This window comes from Radiomyces spectabilis (assembly GCF_025331425.1).
Source record: "Radiomyces spectabilis strain NRRL 2753 chromosome Unknown BYT42scaffold_4, whole genome shotgun sequence".
NCBI lineage: Eukaryota > Fungi > Mucoromycota > Mucoromycetes > Mucorales > Radiomycetaceae > Radiomyces > Radiomyces spectabilis.
Genome location: NW_026251929.1, coordinates 1,786,423 through 1,804,514, shown reverse-complemented (window position 1 = coordinate 1,804,514; position 18,092 = coordinate 1,786,423). Strand labels below are relative to the sequence as shown.

The following is an 18,092-nucleotide window of genomic DNA, read 5'->3' as shown; positions in this document are numbered from 1 at the left end:
TTTGAAACCATGCCAACTGCATCAAAGCAAATTCGAGTGGAAATAATTTCGTTGACCATGATATATTGTATTTTCATTCCAATGCAGAAAAGCAAAAGAAAAACAAAACACTAGTTTTTTTTTGTAGTACTACAACCATAAAAAGGAACATAATTTTTTGACACGAAACAATAAAAGAAAAATAATAAGGGAATACCATAAAATCTTTTCAGAGAAAAAAAAAAAAAATAAGAACAAAAAGTACAGAAAAGTCAGGAAAAAGAAAAATTGTTGGTGGAGGCACATATCAAACGGGGTATGGTGGGTCGTCTGTCATGGCCATTTCCTGTTGTGAATAAACAGCAGCGGTCATACTGTTATTGTAAACGACGGCATCATGCGGAGTGTCCATATACGTTGAAACATGCTGCCAATGATCATGATGCATAGTGCTACCGAGAACGCCTTTTGTCTCACCATGCTGCTGCACTACGGTTGGCAATGATAATGACCGGTGCTCCAGTGCATCGCACGAAGGTTTGACATTGCAGAATTCGTTAGAAATCATGGACCTCTCGGCATAATCCGTATATGGTGAATCGGAGGTCATCGATATGGACTGATGTAGTAAAGTCTGACTGGGATGAGACTCCGTGGGAGCAGGGAACGAATGAAGAGGATGGATCGGGTTTAATAACTGATCAAGCTTAGGACTCAGTTCGTATTGAGGTAGGTATTCGTTGTTGTTTTCTTCACACGAGATCCCGCAGTAGCTTGTGCTTGACACGAAATTTGACGACGGCGGCTCGTGCGATAATTTAGCTTGCTGGTAACTGAGGGCATCATATCGCGTAGATGGAAGGGTGGATGACATGGAGGATAATGGATAGGGAGAATAAGCGTGGAAGGTGGAGCGTAGGGGCGACAGCATCGGTGTGCTGGGAGATGATGAAACACTGGAAGGCGATGGCATACCCGGAAACCCAGTGGTGCTGGTGGGACAATACACGGTCGGAATTGAAAGTGGGGATTGAGGGAATGACGGTAGGCTCGACGTCGGTAATTTCATGTCCAGATCCATTCTTGCGTTCGAATAAAATGAAGGACCCATCCCACCATACGAAGGTCCACCGTAAGACTCGCACAAAGTCCCCGAACCTAAGGACATACTGCGAAGAGGATGCATCCCTCGACGATCGGATGCTGACGCAAAGTTGCCTGAGAAAAAAAAAAAGTTAATTCAAACTCAGAGACAACGGAGAAAAACGCACGATTATCATTCAATGGAAAAAAAAGGGGGAATATACAGCATCAAAGAAAAACGGAATGTTGGTTATAGATGAGGTATCGCTTACCTGCAAAATGGGACAAGGTGTCTGGGGGTGTCAGTGGACTGTGAGCTCCACTGTCGAGAGGATCCATGATAGGTTCCACCATGGGAGGTATACGAAAGTTTTGTTTGGAAAGTAATTCGGCCGAGATTTCCAGACAGGCAAGCTCAGGCACCGAGGAGGGCGTTCTCAATTTACTGTTCATGACATCTTGTGGATGATAATAAGAAACAAGATGTTGTGATACTCCGTTGATGATAATGGACATGGTCTTTTTGATCAATCCATCTTGACGAAATCGATACGAATCAGACAGACTGCCCACCAAGTGGCGTTCCTTGCAGCGCTCGGATACATCCCCAGGATGGCAATTTTGATCTGCACTGTAGCTACGGCTGCGTGCATCGCCTAACCCTCTCATCGACCGTACCGCGGCTGACATGGATAATCGCTTGTCACCTGCCATCCGTTTATCGAGTTCTCGGTAAATGAGGAAATTGCCGAGAATACGAGAAGGGCTCCACACTCGTCCGTCCGTCCATCGTTTGATGCCTGACATAGACCCAATGGTGTGAAAAAGAACATTTTTAAAAGATGGAGCAGTCTTCTTGTTCACCTACCGGATTCTTTTTCATCAAACACAAAGACGGACCCCGAACGGATCATTTTTCGCTCCCTTTCTTGTAACCGTCGGCCTATTCTCGGTAACAGATTGCGTCGACATCCTTCAAAAATAAGGAGAACATCTTGGGTAGTTTCAATGTAGCCGTGAAATGTTTCTGCAACAAGCATCAAATATCTTTTTGGTTGTCGATAATAAATTGGCAGTGAAAACCCGATGGATCGTTCTGTGCTCCCAAAAATGTGTCAAAACGACAGAAAAAAAAAAGTTGAAAAGAAAAAAAAGGTGAAGAATCCACCTGCACGGAATGCTGAGGGAAAGAAGAGAGGGGCCATGTGCAACATGGCAACGGGAATCGGTGCCAAATCTCGAAAAAAAAAAAAAAAAAAAAAACTAGCAACCAATCATCGTTTTGAGGCTCCGGTGTTGCCTTGGTTCACAGTTACCATGTTGTTATTTGAAGACAACGCGTATTGGGCTGCTCAAAAAAAGCACTTTTTTTTAATGAGGTCATAAGTATCCTCCCTATTCATTTACACCAACGTGCAATTAATTCCCATTTTCTTTTCTTTCGGCTTTGGAGCACTTCTGTCTTTTTGTTTGTTGTATTGCTGCTTGTATCCCGATTCGATGTCAGCTTATGAAGATGTCGTGGCAAAGTGAATAGCAGGGGCCAATTCTGACATGTTGCCTCATTCATATCTCATGACGTTGAATAAATCACTAAAAAAGAAGGTATTTCAGTATGATCATTTCAATGCCCTGTTTGCAATGGGTTAGCGTGAAAAAATATTACAAATCAAGTGACGAGATGCAGCAGAATCGCCTTCTCAAGGCAAATATAAACACTGATAAAAAAGACATTCATCTTTGAAAGAAAGTAGGAAATGGATATTTATTCCATCTTTTTCCCTCCTTGAAGCGGGTCAGATGGCAAAAGCCACCATGACTGATATGGAATCTCGGATTCGTCGTTGAGGAACCCATCCGTTATCCGTGTTGCACATGCATATATTTTTCTTTTTCTCTTTTTGTAAGAGACCAACGCTCGCAAAATTTTTTATTTGTGCGGACGTCAAAAGAGCGGTCCGAACATGAGCATGCAAATAAAAGAAGTTCCCTGACGAGGAAGAAAAGACGTATCATTTCTTGTTGCAGATGGGACAATAGCTAAATTTCACGAGTGATGAATTAATGGATGGAGGAGATAACCGTTTCACTGTATAAGGAGACATTCAAAAATGAAGCGCGGCAATGATCGTAACAAAATAACTTTAAGGATGAAAATATTGATGAGGGAGGAAGGAAACCACAAGTGGCATTATGGACGTCTGCGTTGGATAGGGTGACTAGAAAGAAGCTGGAACAAACAGAAGACCACACAGGCCATAACGAAATTGGCAAAGAGAAAATGAGGAACCGTAACTGCGGCATATCATGTCCAAGTACAAAGTAAGAAAAGCAGCAAGAGATTAGAAGCCATCCTATTCCTATTCCAAGATGCCCGTTTTATGTGATCGGTTACGACGCGATCGTCCTTGTCAGTCCCTCCAAAAACCGATGCATCTTTGTGGCCCCTGGAGTAACTTGTATTATGGCTGATGGCAGCATCGGAGAGGAACATGATGGAAAAAAACGTCTGCGGGATTACTTTATGCAAACGTGATTTTCCCGTATGTTGTACCGAATTACACAGTGACCGATTGGCAGCAACTTTACTCTGAGAATTCCTGCGATCGCTGAACCACCGACGCATTACGTCGACAGCGCCCACAAACAAACGGCTATGCGAATGATTAAATCAGATCTTAGTCCACACTGTGGGGAAGATGATCGTGACGTCGAAAGTCCGAAAGCTATATGAATTTGTTAAACCAAAACTTCTGCCGTTGCGAATAAAAGAACAGCCTTTCTTCTCCGTGAAATAACATCTCGCTTTTACTACTTGGCCCTGTTTACTGTATCCAACGTCATCCGTCCCAATCAGCCATTGTAATGACCAAAAACAAACATTATCTTTCTAATCGTTTCCACTCTTCACAGGACAAAAAAGAATCGTATATAAAACGGATTAAAGGGGAAAATGAAAATGGAATGACCGACCTGCGTCGTTTCTTGACTTATTTTTTACATGGAATGGATGTCTAGATAGTGGTTTTTTTTCACGTTTTCTTTTTTTTTTCTTTTTACTGCGCATCTAGTTTCTCAATACAAAGTTTCAAAATGCCTTCAGTCTTGAGTCCAATGTTGGCTACATCTTTTGCTGTGGATTGCCATACTTCACCATGATGAGGTTCAGCTGCAATACACCGTTTAATCACAATGGCTTGTTGTTCCTATTCACCCATCAAAATTAATAAATAAACAAAACCATCCCATTGATTGTTTTCATAATTGTGTCCAACAAATTTACCTCCAAGCCATATTGCAATTCAAATTTATACCACCAAGCAAATGCATCACCGTAATCGGGATCGATTTGGACCGCCTTTTGGAACCAAGCTCTCGCTTTTTCGATTTTACGATCGGTCCAGAATAAACGCGCTACAGTAGTGACAATGACAGGGTCATGTTCGCACTTCTTCAACGCATCAATACTTCGTGCTTTTCGCTGTGGTCGTGCTTCCATGAAAATGACTTCGGTCCAAATCATTCCTGACGAGGGACATTCTTGCAATGCTTTGGCCGCCATCGTTTTCGCTACACTGGTATTATTCGCACGCAGTTCAATTCGAATAGCGTGCACCCACAAATCGGGAGTCTTGGGATTAAGGAAACGGGCCTTCTCCAGGGTCGCACGCGCCTTGGTCACCATGCCCATTTTTTCTTCCAATCGAGCCAATAATATCCACAGAGGAATGCTCTTAGGACAATTCTTCACCGCCTTGTTGTACACTTCGCGTGCCTTGGCCGAGTTACCCAGCCCTTCTTCCACTTGTCCCTTGATCATCCACAATTTATCAGCCGTAGGATATTTGTCGAGACCTTGATCGATCAGCGCCACACATTGTTCGTAGTTGCCCATCTGTCGCTCGAGCATGGCCGATTTCATCCACACACGAGTGGTACCGGACTCTTTTCTTGCGCGTTCCAATAGCTCTCTCGCACGCTGGTATTCTTTGCTTTCACTTTCCACCTTGACAGCCGCCAACCAAATTTGTTCACTGTTAGGATTCGCTCGGAACGCTTCGGCCAAAATTGATCGTGCACTGTCCACGTCTCCTGCCAACCATTTCTCCTTGGCACCCATAAGCCACAGCACTTCGGCTTGAGGACAATATTTAACGGCACGTTGCAGCAATTCCTCCAGACTTTCGGGCGTGCCGTGACTCTTCTCCAAAAATGCGGCTTGTTGCCAGATAGATTGTCTTCCAGGGAATACCTTTAATGCATGCGCATAAATAGCGCGAGCAGTCTCGATGGAACCGTGCGCAACGCAGCTTTCGGCATCTTCCATCCAAATCGCTTTCTGATCTTCTTCTTCAATGCCAAGGCCAATAGTCGCACGCACAATCGCTTGACACGTCAAAACGGAACCATTGGATTCGCATTTTTCGGCCTCTTTCAGCCACTGTTCGCGATCCAAGACTACACCAATTTGGGTCAAGAACTTCACGGCGGACTTGATCACGTTTTCTGTAGTTTCCGGCGCTCCATGCTCTTCCTGCAAACGAGCGGCAGCGATCCAAATTTCATGGCTCGTAGGAATGGTGACACGGGCCTTATTAAGCACATTTTGCGCTTTCTCATAGGTTTCCAAGCGAGCCAATGCAAGCCATAAATCGATACTGTTGGGCACCAATTCAACAGCACGCGATAAAAGTACCTTGGCATCCTCCGGATTCTCTTCCATATTCACCGCTGTACGCCACAATTTCACCGAGTTGGGAATGAATTCCAAAGCACGACGCAACACGCGTTTCTTGGACTTGTTATCAGTCTCCAAATCCACCGCTTTCAACCAGATACGAATCGACTGAGGTAAGCTTCTCACCGCATTGGCCAAAACAATCTTTGCGTTATCCACCGTCTACAAATTACAAAAAAATTTAAGTCACTTGCCCAACATCATGACAAGGATACCCCAACGAATGCTGATTCCTGTGAAGAATCGGGTTCTACTTACGTTTAAGCGTGCCGCTTCCAACCAGATGTCTTCATTTTTGGGGCATTGTTCGCAACCCTTGGCAATGATACTGCGAGCTTGGGCCATTTTGCCTGCGACTTCTTCTACACGAGCGGCGGCAATCCAACCAGGTGCGTGTTTTGGATTGGTGGTGATGAGAGAATTGTACAACATACGGGCTTTCTTAATGTCGCCAATTTCAGCATCACTTTTCAGCACCATGCTGTTGAGATCGGTCAGATAACCCTTGGGATCAATGGTGGTTTGACCGGCAACCGAATCCGACACTTGATCCAATTTCAATCCAAGCACTTTATCTCTAGCTTGACCAATTTCTCTAAAGTTGGTCATCATACCACTGTCAACGGAAGACGTGATACCTCCCAGCTTTTGTTCCGTTTCGTCCAGAGTGGTAGCATACTGCGACTTTTCGCGTGCCGCAGCTAACAAGGTATCGGGCAAAGGCGTGAAGCGCTCTGGCTGCTTATTGCGTTTACGGTTCTTTCCAACGAGATCGCCGACTTCCGGGATATTGGCCCACTCAGTTTCGTCAATGGTGGACAATTGACGTCGAAGATCAGCAAACTGTTGTGAAATCTTGGGTCGCTCTTTACGGTATCGTTCTAATTCTTCTCGTTCTCTGGCCTCTCTTCGAGCTTTGCGTCTTTCATCCATTCGTGTATCAATCATTTCCCACACTCGGTCGGCTTCTTCGTCATCTTCTTCGTAAGGCGCTCCTGAGAATAAGCCAACCTCATTATCGGGATCTTGGAATCGTTCGTCGTCCTCGTCGTTGCCTTCTTTTGCACCTGCCGCTCCCTTGGCATCGCTGCAACAGTGAACAATGTGTTTTTAGCAATTCTGCACTCAACTGCCCGCCACTCTAATATTGCATCGAATGACCATGGAGAGACTTACCCAAAGTCGCCTGATTCTCTGGCAGGACCAATATCCGATCGGGTAGTGAAACCGGTAGCACCACGACCTAGACCGGCAACGTAATTTGGTGGAGCAGGTTTGCCAATAAAATCTTTTACAGCACCAAACATTGTGCCCAATAATCAATGTCGTTCTCAAGAATAAATAGAAAGAACACACACAATTGCATTGCCTTTCTTTATGCTCAGATTGGTTGGTGCCGATTGTGACTGGTTGTTTGTGACGTAATTCTATTGGCTGCTGGCACTTGCCCAGCCATCCAAAGGTGATTCAGGAACCATATCATCTGTTGAAATCCAGCAAGAGCCACAAGAATACCTAAGAAGCACGTTACGTTCACAGAGCAGCAAAGAAAGCTGATGAGTAATAAACGGGGAGAAGAAATCATATTCGATTTTATTATCAATATCACAGCGGTAATGATTTTATCCACGGACAGAATTGAACCCGAGTTGGGTCATTGCGTGCAATAAGGCGCTGCCGTACAAACCCTCTTGATATCAATTTAAACAACCGTGCATGTTAAGCACAGTAAGTTTGCTGTGTTTGGGGATGTTTTTCTTTTTTTTTCTTTAAGAAAAAAAAAAAGACTCCTATGAGGACAACGGTGTACACAGTGATCATCTAACAGGACAACAGACAAAAATAAATGGTGACCCCTTGTGATTCAAGCATCAAAAGATACACATAGTCGATATTACATGCAAATACGGCATGCGCAGTATTGCAATCCATACGTAAATTTTACAAACATGGATTGACATTACAATACATGGTGCAGCTACATGAAAAAGAACAATACAGTCAGGCCGATCAACAAGTGGTGCCTATCCATTGATATGGACCTTCATGCGCGTATGACCCAAGGGCAGAGATGGTTTTTCGGCAGACGGACGGCTTGTAACCATGGTGAAATTGATTTTGACAGTTTATATCGGATACAAGATCAGGCCCCTTGTGATCGCCGTGCGCTATGTTGGCTTAAGCGTCAAACTGCTCCAAATAAGCTGGATAACTTTTCATCCTTTTCTTTAGTTTGATTATTGGACAGCCTGTGGCTCATTATTTGTATAAATGCCCCGCATCTGACAACACTTGTCGATCGCTTGCTTCAGTCATTTGTATATATATATATATATATATATATAAACAGCTTGACAGCGGATGAAAAAAAAGGAAATGCGTCTGCAAGAGTACGAAGATTGGTTCATTCCAAGCGTCGTGTGGTTTTTTTTCTCTTTTTGAAATAAATATCTGTTCCAGGATGGGTATGTAAAACATTGGTGATTAGACTGAGCAGTATCCTGCATATGCATTAGAATTTTGAAGGCTAATGCAGGTATGGAAAACAAGAAAACGTTAAAAACAATCCAAATGGTAATCACAGCAACTGAGTGGTGCAACAGCGTCTGTTTCAGGAGAATATGACCCTTGGACCCATGGAGGGCCAACGGAAGTGGCACAGTCGTCGTCGGTGATTGAATTGAGGCTGCTGAAAGGGACAGAAGAGAAGGGCAAAAGAACCCTGTCAGCAGAATATGCAATGTCTTTTTGGGAGGCACCCGTGAATTTTATTCTTTTTCTTTCTTCGTGGTCTCTTGGAGCTAATTTGTTGCCTGATTTTTATGGATGTAGTGTTATTCCTTACTATGCCATGACAGCTCGTCATAACAACTCGCGTTGTTCTGTGTTGAATTTTTTGTTCTTTGTTCAAGTTGTGTTGGACCTTCTTATCATGTATCTGTGTGTGATTTGAAATCAGCATGAACGGATGTAAGAAGTTTTAGAAACGGATATGCAGGGGCACAGTGAGGAACATGATGTTCGAAGCACAGGGAAGTATTGGTCTATGAGAGATGAAGAAGTTTCTGGTGTGCAATATGGGCCGTTTATTTTTCGATGATGGTAATTTTTATTTTTATTTTTATTTTTTTTGGTCTTGTTGTGATGCAGTGTCACATTGCCGAATACGATGCGCGACCGATCCACACTTTTATTAGTGAGGGTGTACAGAAACCAAGAGCGGCTCATCCATCTCGCTCACTTCCAAATAACCGGAGAAAAAAAAACGTGCGTTTGTGCTTCAAGCGTTTTTTAGACGATTGGCTGGCCACACTTTTGTTTCCATCTACATAACACCCTCCCTTTCCCCTACTCTGCCTCCCTTTTGCTTTATCTCGGTTTCCAGTTACGTTTCGTCGTTTTTCTTTTTTCCTTCTTGTTCCAGCTTTTTCTTTTTTGGATTATCCTTCTTTTTTTTTTTCTCCAAACCGTCCTCGCTCCCGTTACCGTCTTTTTGCATACGTTACACATCCAATCTAATCTGTATTAACCCATATATCTCTTTCAACTCGGCGAAAGAAAAATGTCCAGATCTCTGACAATCAACACACACACCGATCGACTGGACCCACCGCTTCACAGCTCTCAAAGACCACGCAGCGATATTCACATGCCTCGTGACGATTCATTTAAACAATCACGATCGGTCAGTACCGTTTTTGAAGAAGACGAAGAAGAAGACGCCGACGATCAGGCCGACTTGGACGACCTGGACGACGACGACCTGGACGACGATCTTGACACTGCAGACGACGACAGCTCCACTTTTACTTCGTCGCCTAGCATCCCCGATTCAAATATCGATTTTGATCTCGTATATGCGTTACATACGTTTGTCGCCACTGTGGAAGGGCAAGCGTCAGTGGTCAAAGGCGACAACCTGACCTTGCTCGATGACTCCAATTCTTACTGGTGGCTTGTACGAGTGCTAAAGACAACCGAAGTAGGTTATATTCCTGCCGAAAATATCGAGGTACGGTTTGAGAAGGAATATTTTCTTTCTTTGGGGTTCATGCACCAAGGGTAGCAAATAATGAATAACAAGTAATCATGTTGTGTAGACTCCTTACGAACGTTTAGCGCGCTTGAATAAGCATCGAAATGTGGAGGTGCATTAGAGCTTTTTTTTTTATAGTTATTTGATACATTTTGAACTTGGGCTTAAACTAACTACTGTCGTGTCATGTAGATGACTTCGCCAGAGCAGTTACAGCATTACGTGAATCTGACGGCAACTCAGGCTTCTCAGAAAAAGAGAAAGAAAGTAGCTGTAAACAAGGAAATTTATTATCAATCACAAATCATTTTGGTGGGCGAAGATGAAGAGGAAGCGTACGAAGAAGAGTACGAAGAATGGGAAGGTGATATGGACGATGATGCTACTTTGTCTGACACGGCAAGTCAAAATGAGCATGAACACGTTAATGATACGCAAAAAACACAAACGGTTGCACAACCAAGCACGGGTATTTCCACGATTGAATCAACGCCAACATGCGCAACCACAACAATCACAGCAACAGGAACAGGAGCCTCTTCGCCTGCAGCCGTCAGTGTCACCCAGCAAGGCATATATTCAAAACAACCAGATGCACTTGTTCGAACCAGTTCCTCGGCTGAAAAAGAACGGTCAACGGGAGCTTTACGGCGCTTGTTTTCACGAGGCAAGAGAGATAAACTAGACAAGCGCGACACGGATACGGGCAACCACGTGGCCCAGACTCCCAATACAGGATCCGGTGTATCACTTTCGACGAATTCTTCCGATGATACGCCAAGAGATCCACCTTCCCCTTCCGCAGCCGCCAATACCCAGCTCACAGTGCTGCGTGTCTTTGCAGGCAATATCAATGTTAGCGCCACCTTCAACACTGTTCTCGTCGACAACCACACCAGCGCCGATCAACTACTGAAACAAGCCATGGATCGATTCCGCATCCTCGAAACAGGGTCGACCCAGTCCTCGTCCAATGGAGTTGAATATTATCTCACCGTCAAAGCAATGGAAGGAGGCAAGTCACCAATGTTTTCGTGAAGCAGCGATCTCAAATGGCGTTCAAAACTGACTTTTTTTTTCCCTCTCTTGAAGATGAAATTACGCTTGCGCCTCAAGATAAACCCTTAGCGATCTTCCAGTCATTAACTGCGCATTTAACCACACCCATGCCATCGTTAACGCACATCAAACAATTATCACAAGAGTTCTCAACTGTGGAAGTGACACGGGTGGGAGTGACCAAAGCGCGACAACGTGCCAAATCACGATTTGGCGAAGATTCCGTCATCCGATTCTATCTCCATAAACGTATCAAACGAGTCAACGAACGCGATGGTCAATTGTACGTCAAAATTTCATACTGTGACGAAACGCCATTGTCCCCGTACAGTCAAACACGATCCAGTTTTTCCGCCAAAGCGCTCAGACGGAAAAAGAACGCCAAATCCAACCATCGTCAGGAACGCATGGATAAACTGGTAGCGGTCCCTGCCAGTATTCTGATGTCAGACCTCACCAGTGTAGCCATTGATAAATTTCATTTAAATGGCATAGCTACCAGCCGAGACCGATTCACGATGAGCTTGGTCGTCCATGAGAATGGTAAGAATACCTTCATTTCGACAAGATGCATTCGCTGAGCCCGTGACGATATAGAGTATTCATTGAATGCGTCGAGAAAATTGAGCGAAGTTCTGAATGACGGACAGTTAATACCCAAGGGCACCATGGAACGGTTGTTTGTGTTGCGACGCATCGGTTCAAAATCGGAACCGGAGCCGCAATTCAAATCAAGGGTACGGTCCATGCTACGGCAAGATAGTGGGTCTCCACGATCCTCCAGCGTGAGTAAAATAGTGCCTGAACCGGATTCCAAGCATCGTGGTCCATCTCATCATGACAGTTACTCTTTCACCTCTTCCTCCTCCTCGTCTTTCTCATCCACTCTCGATGATCTTCGCCACCCCAAATCGGATCTCGGATCCAACACACAACAAGTCTTGAAACGACTGGATGTGGCCATTTTATCCTTGGAAAACGATCGATCAAAGGACGGAAAGACGAAAAAGCATAAAGTGACTCCCACCCATAACATGGTCAAACTCACCAGCCTCCCGCAAAGCAACCAGGACCAAGCGGCCCGAGAATGCCATCACTCCGATCCCAAAAATCATCCCAATCGTGAACTTTTCGGAACCCCTCAACTTCCTACCGCGAATTTTTCAAATCTTGACGAACTTGAAAAGGTAATAAAGAGGCAAAAAATGGTCGACACTGTCCACGAACCTGGTTATTAACGGCATATCATCCAAATTGATAGGAGTTACAGAACATCATTGCTGCGCATGCTTTTTAAGTAGTACTTTATTTTCCTTTCCTTACTCCTGTACTCTCTTTTGTTTCCATTCATTTACAGTATTTCCGTTCATACATCTTATAACTTAGTATTCCCGTATTTATATTCTGCATCCTATATCATATACCATATTTCAATTAACCATACTTTATCACCTCATCTGCAAGGCACCGTTCCTCCTTCCCACTTCATTAGCAGGATACTTAATAGGCATACTTACTAGGACTGTATGGTAAAAAGAGAAAATCGATTCATAGTGCTACTGACACTGTAATTATTGTTCCAGAGATGGGATGTAGAATGATTTCTTCGTCCATCCAGTGACTGCATTCCAGAACATCAAGACTGAATTTTAAAAAAAGAAAGCAAAAAAAAAGTCATCCGGCGCCTGTCAGTTGAAGATTATTGGATTACATTACGGACATGATGTGGCCACGACTTAATCAAGCTCGCATGATTGCGTGCCTCCGTAAGTAGTTCAGCCAAATGGCGCGTATGTGTTAAGAGTACAAGCTAACTAATGTTAATGCTTAGGAAACCGAGCGTATACCTCATCTGCTACTGCCAGCTCAAAGACGCTTCTGCAGACCAATAAACAACTCAAGCAAACACTCCAGGGCCGCGATATACTGTTTTATCAAGCACCTGCTGGTGTTAAGCGCACCTTCTTCTTCATGTATATTTCGGCCGGTGTCCAATTGTTATTTTGGTAAGTCAAGCAGACAAAAGAGTTAAAAAAAATGGAGAATCGTTTTTTAATCTTTTTCCGATTCTCGCAGGGGAAATTTGGCAAGTTTGGCCTATGTTACTTACAGCCAAAAATCGGGGTCAGTGAATTTTTGCACGGTCTATTCACGGCAAGGCGTACTAAAATGAAATCGTCCATATTGTAGAGATGAAGAGGACGCTCCGGTGGTCTTGGCACCAAAATATAAGCGGGTGGCTATTGCGGGAGGATTGGTGGCCGTAGGCATCGGTATTGCCACTTTGATGTGTGTATATCCATGGCGATATGTCGATCAACTGTGGTTGCTAAAAGGCGGTCAGCATGTGCGGCTCGTGACCCACGCCAAGTTACCGAGTCATCGATCGAGAGAATATCCTATTCAACAGTTGTACTCTAAACAAAAGATCTTTACGGGTGTAGGGCCCACCGGCACCGACGCGCTCGGTCAAACCACCTCGTCAAGCGTGTTCCTCCGAGCCAAAGGCGAACGATTAGGATACACATTAGATCGCAAAGGTAAATTTACAGACAGCAGGCTGTTTGATGGCTTGTGGTACAATCTCTCCGCCAAATAAAAAGGACACCCAATGCCACCCGATAAAAAGACCCCCATTTTGTGATGATTTATGAGATCCAAAGCGATCACACAAAATCACAATCATCATCCACTAAGACACTACATGGGCATAACTTGCCGTACAATAGCCCCATTGATCCCTTCATTCCTTAATACATTACAAACATTTCCGAAGCTTGAATAGAGGGTCGTTAGAAGGGATGGAGTTTGAGTTTTTTTTATATACATTCAAGAGGTTGAACCTGTGACGCCTTTATCCAGACAATATTGCACAAACTATCCAAGCATCTCCAGATGTAAGCCATCTCCATACTTTTTCTATAACCAATACCAAACTTACTTCATCAATGAGAATAGGCCAAGCGCCTTCGGCGTCATACTTTGTGAGATCCAGATTGGGCTGGCTAATGAATTCGTAAAACTATGACAACCTATCAGCACGACAATTCATTAAATCATATTGTTCGTCTCACTTGCCAGATTCCAAGTATCGCGTGAAATAGCTTTGCCGTGGTTTTCCTACATAATCAATGCTCATGAGTGTCATTTGTAATCGAAACATTGAACCTCAGTGATGTCTGCTCACTTCAAGAAACTGAATCCATATTCCCAGCATGGAGTATTGATCACCAAGCAGTAGCCGCCACAGTTCAATCGCTGCTTCCAGTGCTAAAGAAAAAACATGAGTCATCGATATGGTTCGTGGATAGAATGGAAGTCTTTGTAATCAACCTACACATATTTTTTTGTCCTGTTTGTCGTCCAAAGAGAAATGCATAACAATACAGATCTCGGAAATTGTCGTGATTGTGCAGATTGTTCTTGAGAAAGGGAATACTGGCGCGTAGCTTCTCAAGGGTATCACACTGCAATTTCATGCAGCCTTGTACAAAACGGTCGCGTTCAAACTCGCCCATCCGCTCGGATCCAAGATAGTAGGATATAATCAGAAATTCAAGCTGAGTTGGATCAATCTCGAGATCCTCGCATAATCGCATGGTCCCATCCACCGAAATATGTTGACGGTTATCGCTATCTTTTGTTGTTTCGAAACCACCGCATTAGAAAGAATTCGCAACGCAACCCAAAAACTATCGTCGCAACGACCATCTATGCATATCGACTAGCCGAGCGCGTCACTTACCTTGGTAGCGGTCGAACAACTCTTGTATTTGTGGGATATTCACGGCAAACGATTGAGGTCGAGATTCGTAAAAGACATTGAGGGCAACATTCAGGTCCCAGTTGCAGCCTTTTAGTAATCGGACAGCTTCACGGTCACTATGCATATATAGCACAAAGAGTCAGCACAATCGGTCGAGTTGCCGTGATTTAGGATTATACGTGGGAAACCGATGTATGACCTGATATGAGCCAGCTCAGAGAGGTTTCGAACGAGCCGCTTTTGGTCATTGGTAGAGGATGGAGAATTCTGAATATTGCAGTGAGCTACAGTGTGTCTGTGTGCCTAGAGTCTGGCCTGATGAACCTACTAGAAACGACATGGCCTTTCACACTGACAAAGGTGGCTGTCGGCGTTTATAAAAGTCGAGGGAGAATTGGTAACGGACCATTGGTCCAAAATTTTATTTGAGGCGAGCCGTCAGGAAGAGCGGCTCGGCCAAGAACGGGGTTTCAATTCCCGTAGGAACAGTTACTGGAAAATTAAACCTGAGCGATTTCACTCAGATTGAGAAATTGAATAGAGTAGCAGATATGATCGATTGGAATGGGGTCGCGTCAAAAATAAATTGCCAGAGGGTCCACCAGAGACCATGAAAGATGCAAGCTATAATAGCATAGGAAGGACCGGAGAAGAAAAACAAAAGGTAAGGAGAACCGGCAGGTTCAGGCTCCACCAGGCAGAGAAGGCATAGTAAGGATGGAAAATGCCGAGGAATAAGAGAGAAAATAATACAGTAAAAATGAAAAGAAGTATCTGGTAGTCGTCTCTTGGGGTAATTGCTGTATTACACACGCAACGCCTCAGGATCTTGTATTTGATGACTTTCGGTTTTGGCAGCAATTGTTCGTGGCAATAACCCCAATCCATTTGTTTTCTGGTTTATTACATAGTTTTTTTTTCGAAGATTTGTTCGTCATTATTCGCCAGATTTTTTTCAGCGGCTTCATAGTCATTATCTACATCTTTAAACCGCGGTTTGATTGTGGTGAGGTTCACCAGAAAGCGTTTCTTTGCCCAATTGATACGTATGGTACTTGTATGTGGCGGCCTGTAAGTAGAAGGAGTGTGCGGCAGTACGAATCGCAAGAGTTCTTATGACACCATGGATATAAACTCTCTCTAAATACAAGCAAAATGGTGGTTAAACTAGCTCCGGGCTCAAAATTCGTTAGCAAGATTAACTCGCTCGATTCACACTCAATTTACTTCTTTACAAGACTCGCTGCAACAAGGATGATCGCGTCAACAATTTATTGACTGGGCGTGGGGATAGACTTTCTTGGTTTTTTTTTTCGCCCGGAAAAGGATAATTTATTCTCATCTCTTTCATCAGATCTTTTACTGTGAGTCGACAATTAAATTATCAAAAAAAAGGAATCACGAACAAAGAGGACACTAAAAATTATACAATTTATGGAATTCTCCTCGTCAGACATCAATTGCTTGTCGAGGAGCTTTCCAGGCCCAGGGAAAGATGTAGTTAGACCTTCGTGTGTCCTGAAGGCATTGAGCCGGGCTTGGCATCTCTACACAATACTCAGGTTAGTCATATATTCTTAATTTGATTGTATCGTTTCGAACACTAACACGATCCCGTTTTTTCCGGGCAGCATTGATGCGACTTTCGTTCTTGAAGTCTTCTGCGCTTTTCTTCGCCTTGCTTCGCAGCCCATTCAAGTAATTGCGGCACTTTGAGTATACAGATTCGGGAGTTCAGTCAGGGTCCCTTTCATCGCTGGAAATGTTGGCGATGTAATCCTGCAAGGCTCTACGACCTTCGTATTCGGCCCCTCAAAGACGAATTTATTCAAGTCGAAGCAGATCCGGGTTGTCTGCAAAATCTGCTTCGTAGTGCTTACGAATAAGCCTCTGTTTGAAACGGTCAGTGATTCTTATCAGCGGATTGGATCACTGCTTACTCTCAGCTTATAGTCAGCATGATCGATAGTGACAGAGGAGCGTTTCTTTGGATGGTCTCCTTCAGCGACCAGTCGCTTGAGAACTGCCACACGCTGCTTCAAAGCTGCTACTTCACTTGAATCTCTGGAGACCATTGGAAGACCGGGTATTGGGCGCGCAGACACTGTTTCTGAGTTTTCCTTTTGCAGAGTCGGCACCACCGATCCATCGCTTAACTGTCCCTGGAAGCAATCTTATTTTCCGCATCGAAGAAGAAGCTTACCTGGCGGTCCGTATCATCTCTTTTTTTCCGGTACACCATTTGGTTAAAAGGCAAGTCCAATTTCTTTTCCTTTGCTATGATGTAATAAACGTATACTAATTCAAAAATTTTTCAATGTCATATAATCCAAGTCATGTCAAGCGATCAATGGCTATTGAAAACTCAAATAACCAAGGTAAAATATCTTGACGAATTTGAATCAATCAGAGAGCTTACTAACTCATTTTTTTTTAATACCCAACATACCCACACATCTTTCTAGATCTATCATAGCCTGGGCGGGATGGAACTGAGGGGGTCAATCAGTGCTGCTTTGCGCGTGTTCAGAAACAAATCACGACGTAAGGGATGCCATAAGGTTGTCATTAATATACCAAAGTTCCGTCAGGAGTTCTCGCCCAGGTTATGCCGTGTATGCGTTAGGCTCTGTGTCTGACGAAAGTCGCTCAATGTAAGAGGGCGGCCTCCGGTGGCAGGCGGCATCTATTGCACACCAGGTGTACGGCTTGTTAAGTGTTCTGATAAATATAAAAAGAATTGCAACAATACAGTGACACCGGAGGAAACGAACAACGAGAGAACGGACGTGCGCATAGTATTGTACAGTTTAATTGAAAAAAATCTGGGTAAAAATTTTTTTTAGACAAGGTAATGTTGTTTTAAGTAATCAAATAAGAGAGAAAACCAAAGGACAAAGACATACCCCCCCCCCCCCAAAAAATGGATGCATTAGACAAGCCACACTTACTCTTCTTTTGTTTTTACTTACAAAAAAACTGTTGTCACCGCATTGCTGGAGCCGTCATCGCACACCGCCAAGGCATGGGCTTTGTTCATCAGTTATCTAAACTACACAGTAGAATTACACAAAGCGAGTGAGTGATCCGGCATAACATTCAAAAAAGAAAAGCCATTTGAGCTATTTGTGGAGGTTCAGTCGTTGATAGCACAGTTGTAGTCATCATGAGTATACGTACAGGATAGTTGATTTGAGCAATGTGGATAAGAATAAGCAATGAAAAATATATCGCGATAGATGTATAGTTTTGCGCAAGAAAAAAGAAAATAGATGTGCGATGAAGAGGAAAAAAAATGGATGGAAGATGCGTCGTCTTTTATAGACATGGAAAAAGAGGCGATCCCTCGTACTGTAGCTAAACCTTTATTGTCCAATAATGAAGCAGGAAAAAGACGCCCTGTGTCTTTTCTCATCGCTTCACGTCATATT

The 18,092-nt window shown here is 43.7% G+C and overlaps 6 protein-coding genes across 6 annotated transcripts; 2 read left to right on the top strand and 4 right to left on the bottom strand.

Annotated features, from left to right (window-relative positions):
• Positions 1–46: 46 nt before the first annotated feature.
• Positions 47–2,293, bottom strand: BYT42DRAFT_563817 (Gti1/Pac2 family-domain-containing protein). The gene is made up of 3 exons (XM_051567644.1): positions 1,931–2,293; positions 1,335–1,862; positions 47–1,197 (listed from the first exon to the last, which is right to left on the bottom strand). The coding sequence occupies exons 1-3, from the start codon at positions 2,100–2,102 to the stop codon at positions 287–289; spliced, it is 1,611 nt and encodes a 536-aa protein (XP_051425526.1). The 5' UTR covers positions 2,103–2,293; the 3' UTR covers positions 47–286.
• A 1,825-nt stretch (positions 2,294–4,118) lies between these two features.
• Positions 4,119–7,107, bottom strand: BYT42DRAFT_493729 (PRP1 splicing factor, N-terminal-domain-containing protein; the record flags this gene model as incomplete). Its single annotated transcript, XM_051564243.1, has 4 exons — positions 4,119–4,268; positions 4,346–5,962; positions 6,059–6,887; positions 6,977–7,107. The coding sequence occupies 4 exons, from the start codon at positions 7,105–7,107 to the stop codon at positions 4,119–4,121; spliced, it is 2,727 nt and encodes a 908-aa protein (XP_051425525.1).
• Positions 7,108–8,905: 1,798 nt separating this feature from the next.
• On the top strand, positions 8,906–12,551 carry BYT42DRAFT_563806 (uncharacterized protein). The gene is made up of 7 exons (XM_051567643.1): positions 8,906–9,812; positions 9,901–9,948; positions 10,029–10,851; positions 10,929–11,438; positions 11,493–12,082; positions 12,157–12,305; positions 12,412–12,551. Exons 1-6 carry the CDS (start codon positions 9,363–9,365, stop codon positions 12,190–12,192), a joined length of 2,457 nt encoding a protein of 818 aa, XP_051425524.1. The 5' UTR covers positions 8,906–9,362; the 3' UTR covers positions 12,193–12,305; positions 12,412–12,551.
• A 64-nt stretch (positions 12,552–12,615) lies between these two features.
• BYT42DRAFT_612506 (transmembrane protein 223-domain-containing protein) lies at positions 12,616–13,494 on the top strand (the record flags this gene model as incomplete). Its single annotated transcript, XM_051571638.1, has 4 exons — positions 12,616–12,661; positions 12,727–12,901; positions 12,972–13,019; positions 13,086–13,494. 4 exons carry the CDS (start codon positions 12,616–12,618, stop codon positions 13,492–13,494), a joined length of 678 nt encoding a protein of 225 aa, XP_051425523.1.
• Positions 13,495–13,724: 230 nt separating this feature from the next.
• BYT42DRAFT_592883 (Cullin binding-domain-containing protein) lies at positions 13,725–14,785 on the bottom strand (the record flags this gene model as incomplete). Its single annotated transcript, XM_051570654.1, has 6 exons — positions 13,725–13,772; positions 13,837–13,917; positions 13,974–14,015; positions 14,083–14,165; positions 14,233–14,528; positions 14,691–14,785. The coding sequence occupies 6 exons, from the start codon at positions 14,783–14,785 to the stop codon at positions 13,725–13,727; spliced, it is 645 nt and encodes a 214-aa protein (XP_051425522.1).
• Positions 14,786–16,485: 1,700 nt separating this feature from the next.
• BYT42DRAFT_612504 (uncharacterized protein) lies at positions 16,486–16,736 on the bottom strand (the record flags this gene model as incomplete). Its single annotated transcript, XM_051571637.1, has 2 exons — positions 16,486–16,551; positions 16,602–16,736. The coding sequence occupies 2 exons, from the start codon at positions 16,734–16,736 to the stop codon at positions 16,486–16,488; spliced, it is 201 nt and encodes a 66-aa protein (XP_051425521.1).
• Between the last annotated feature and the right edge of the window lie 1,356 nt (positions 16,737–18,092).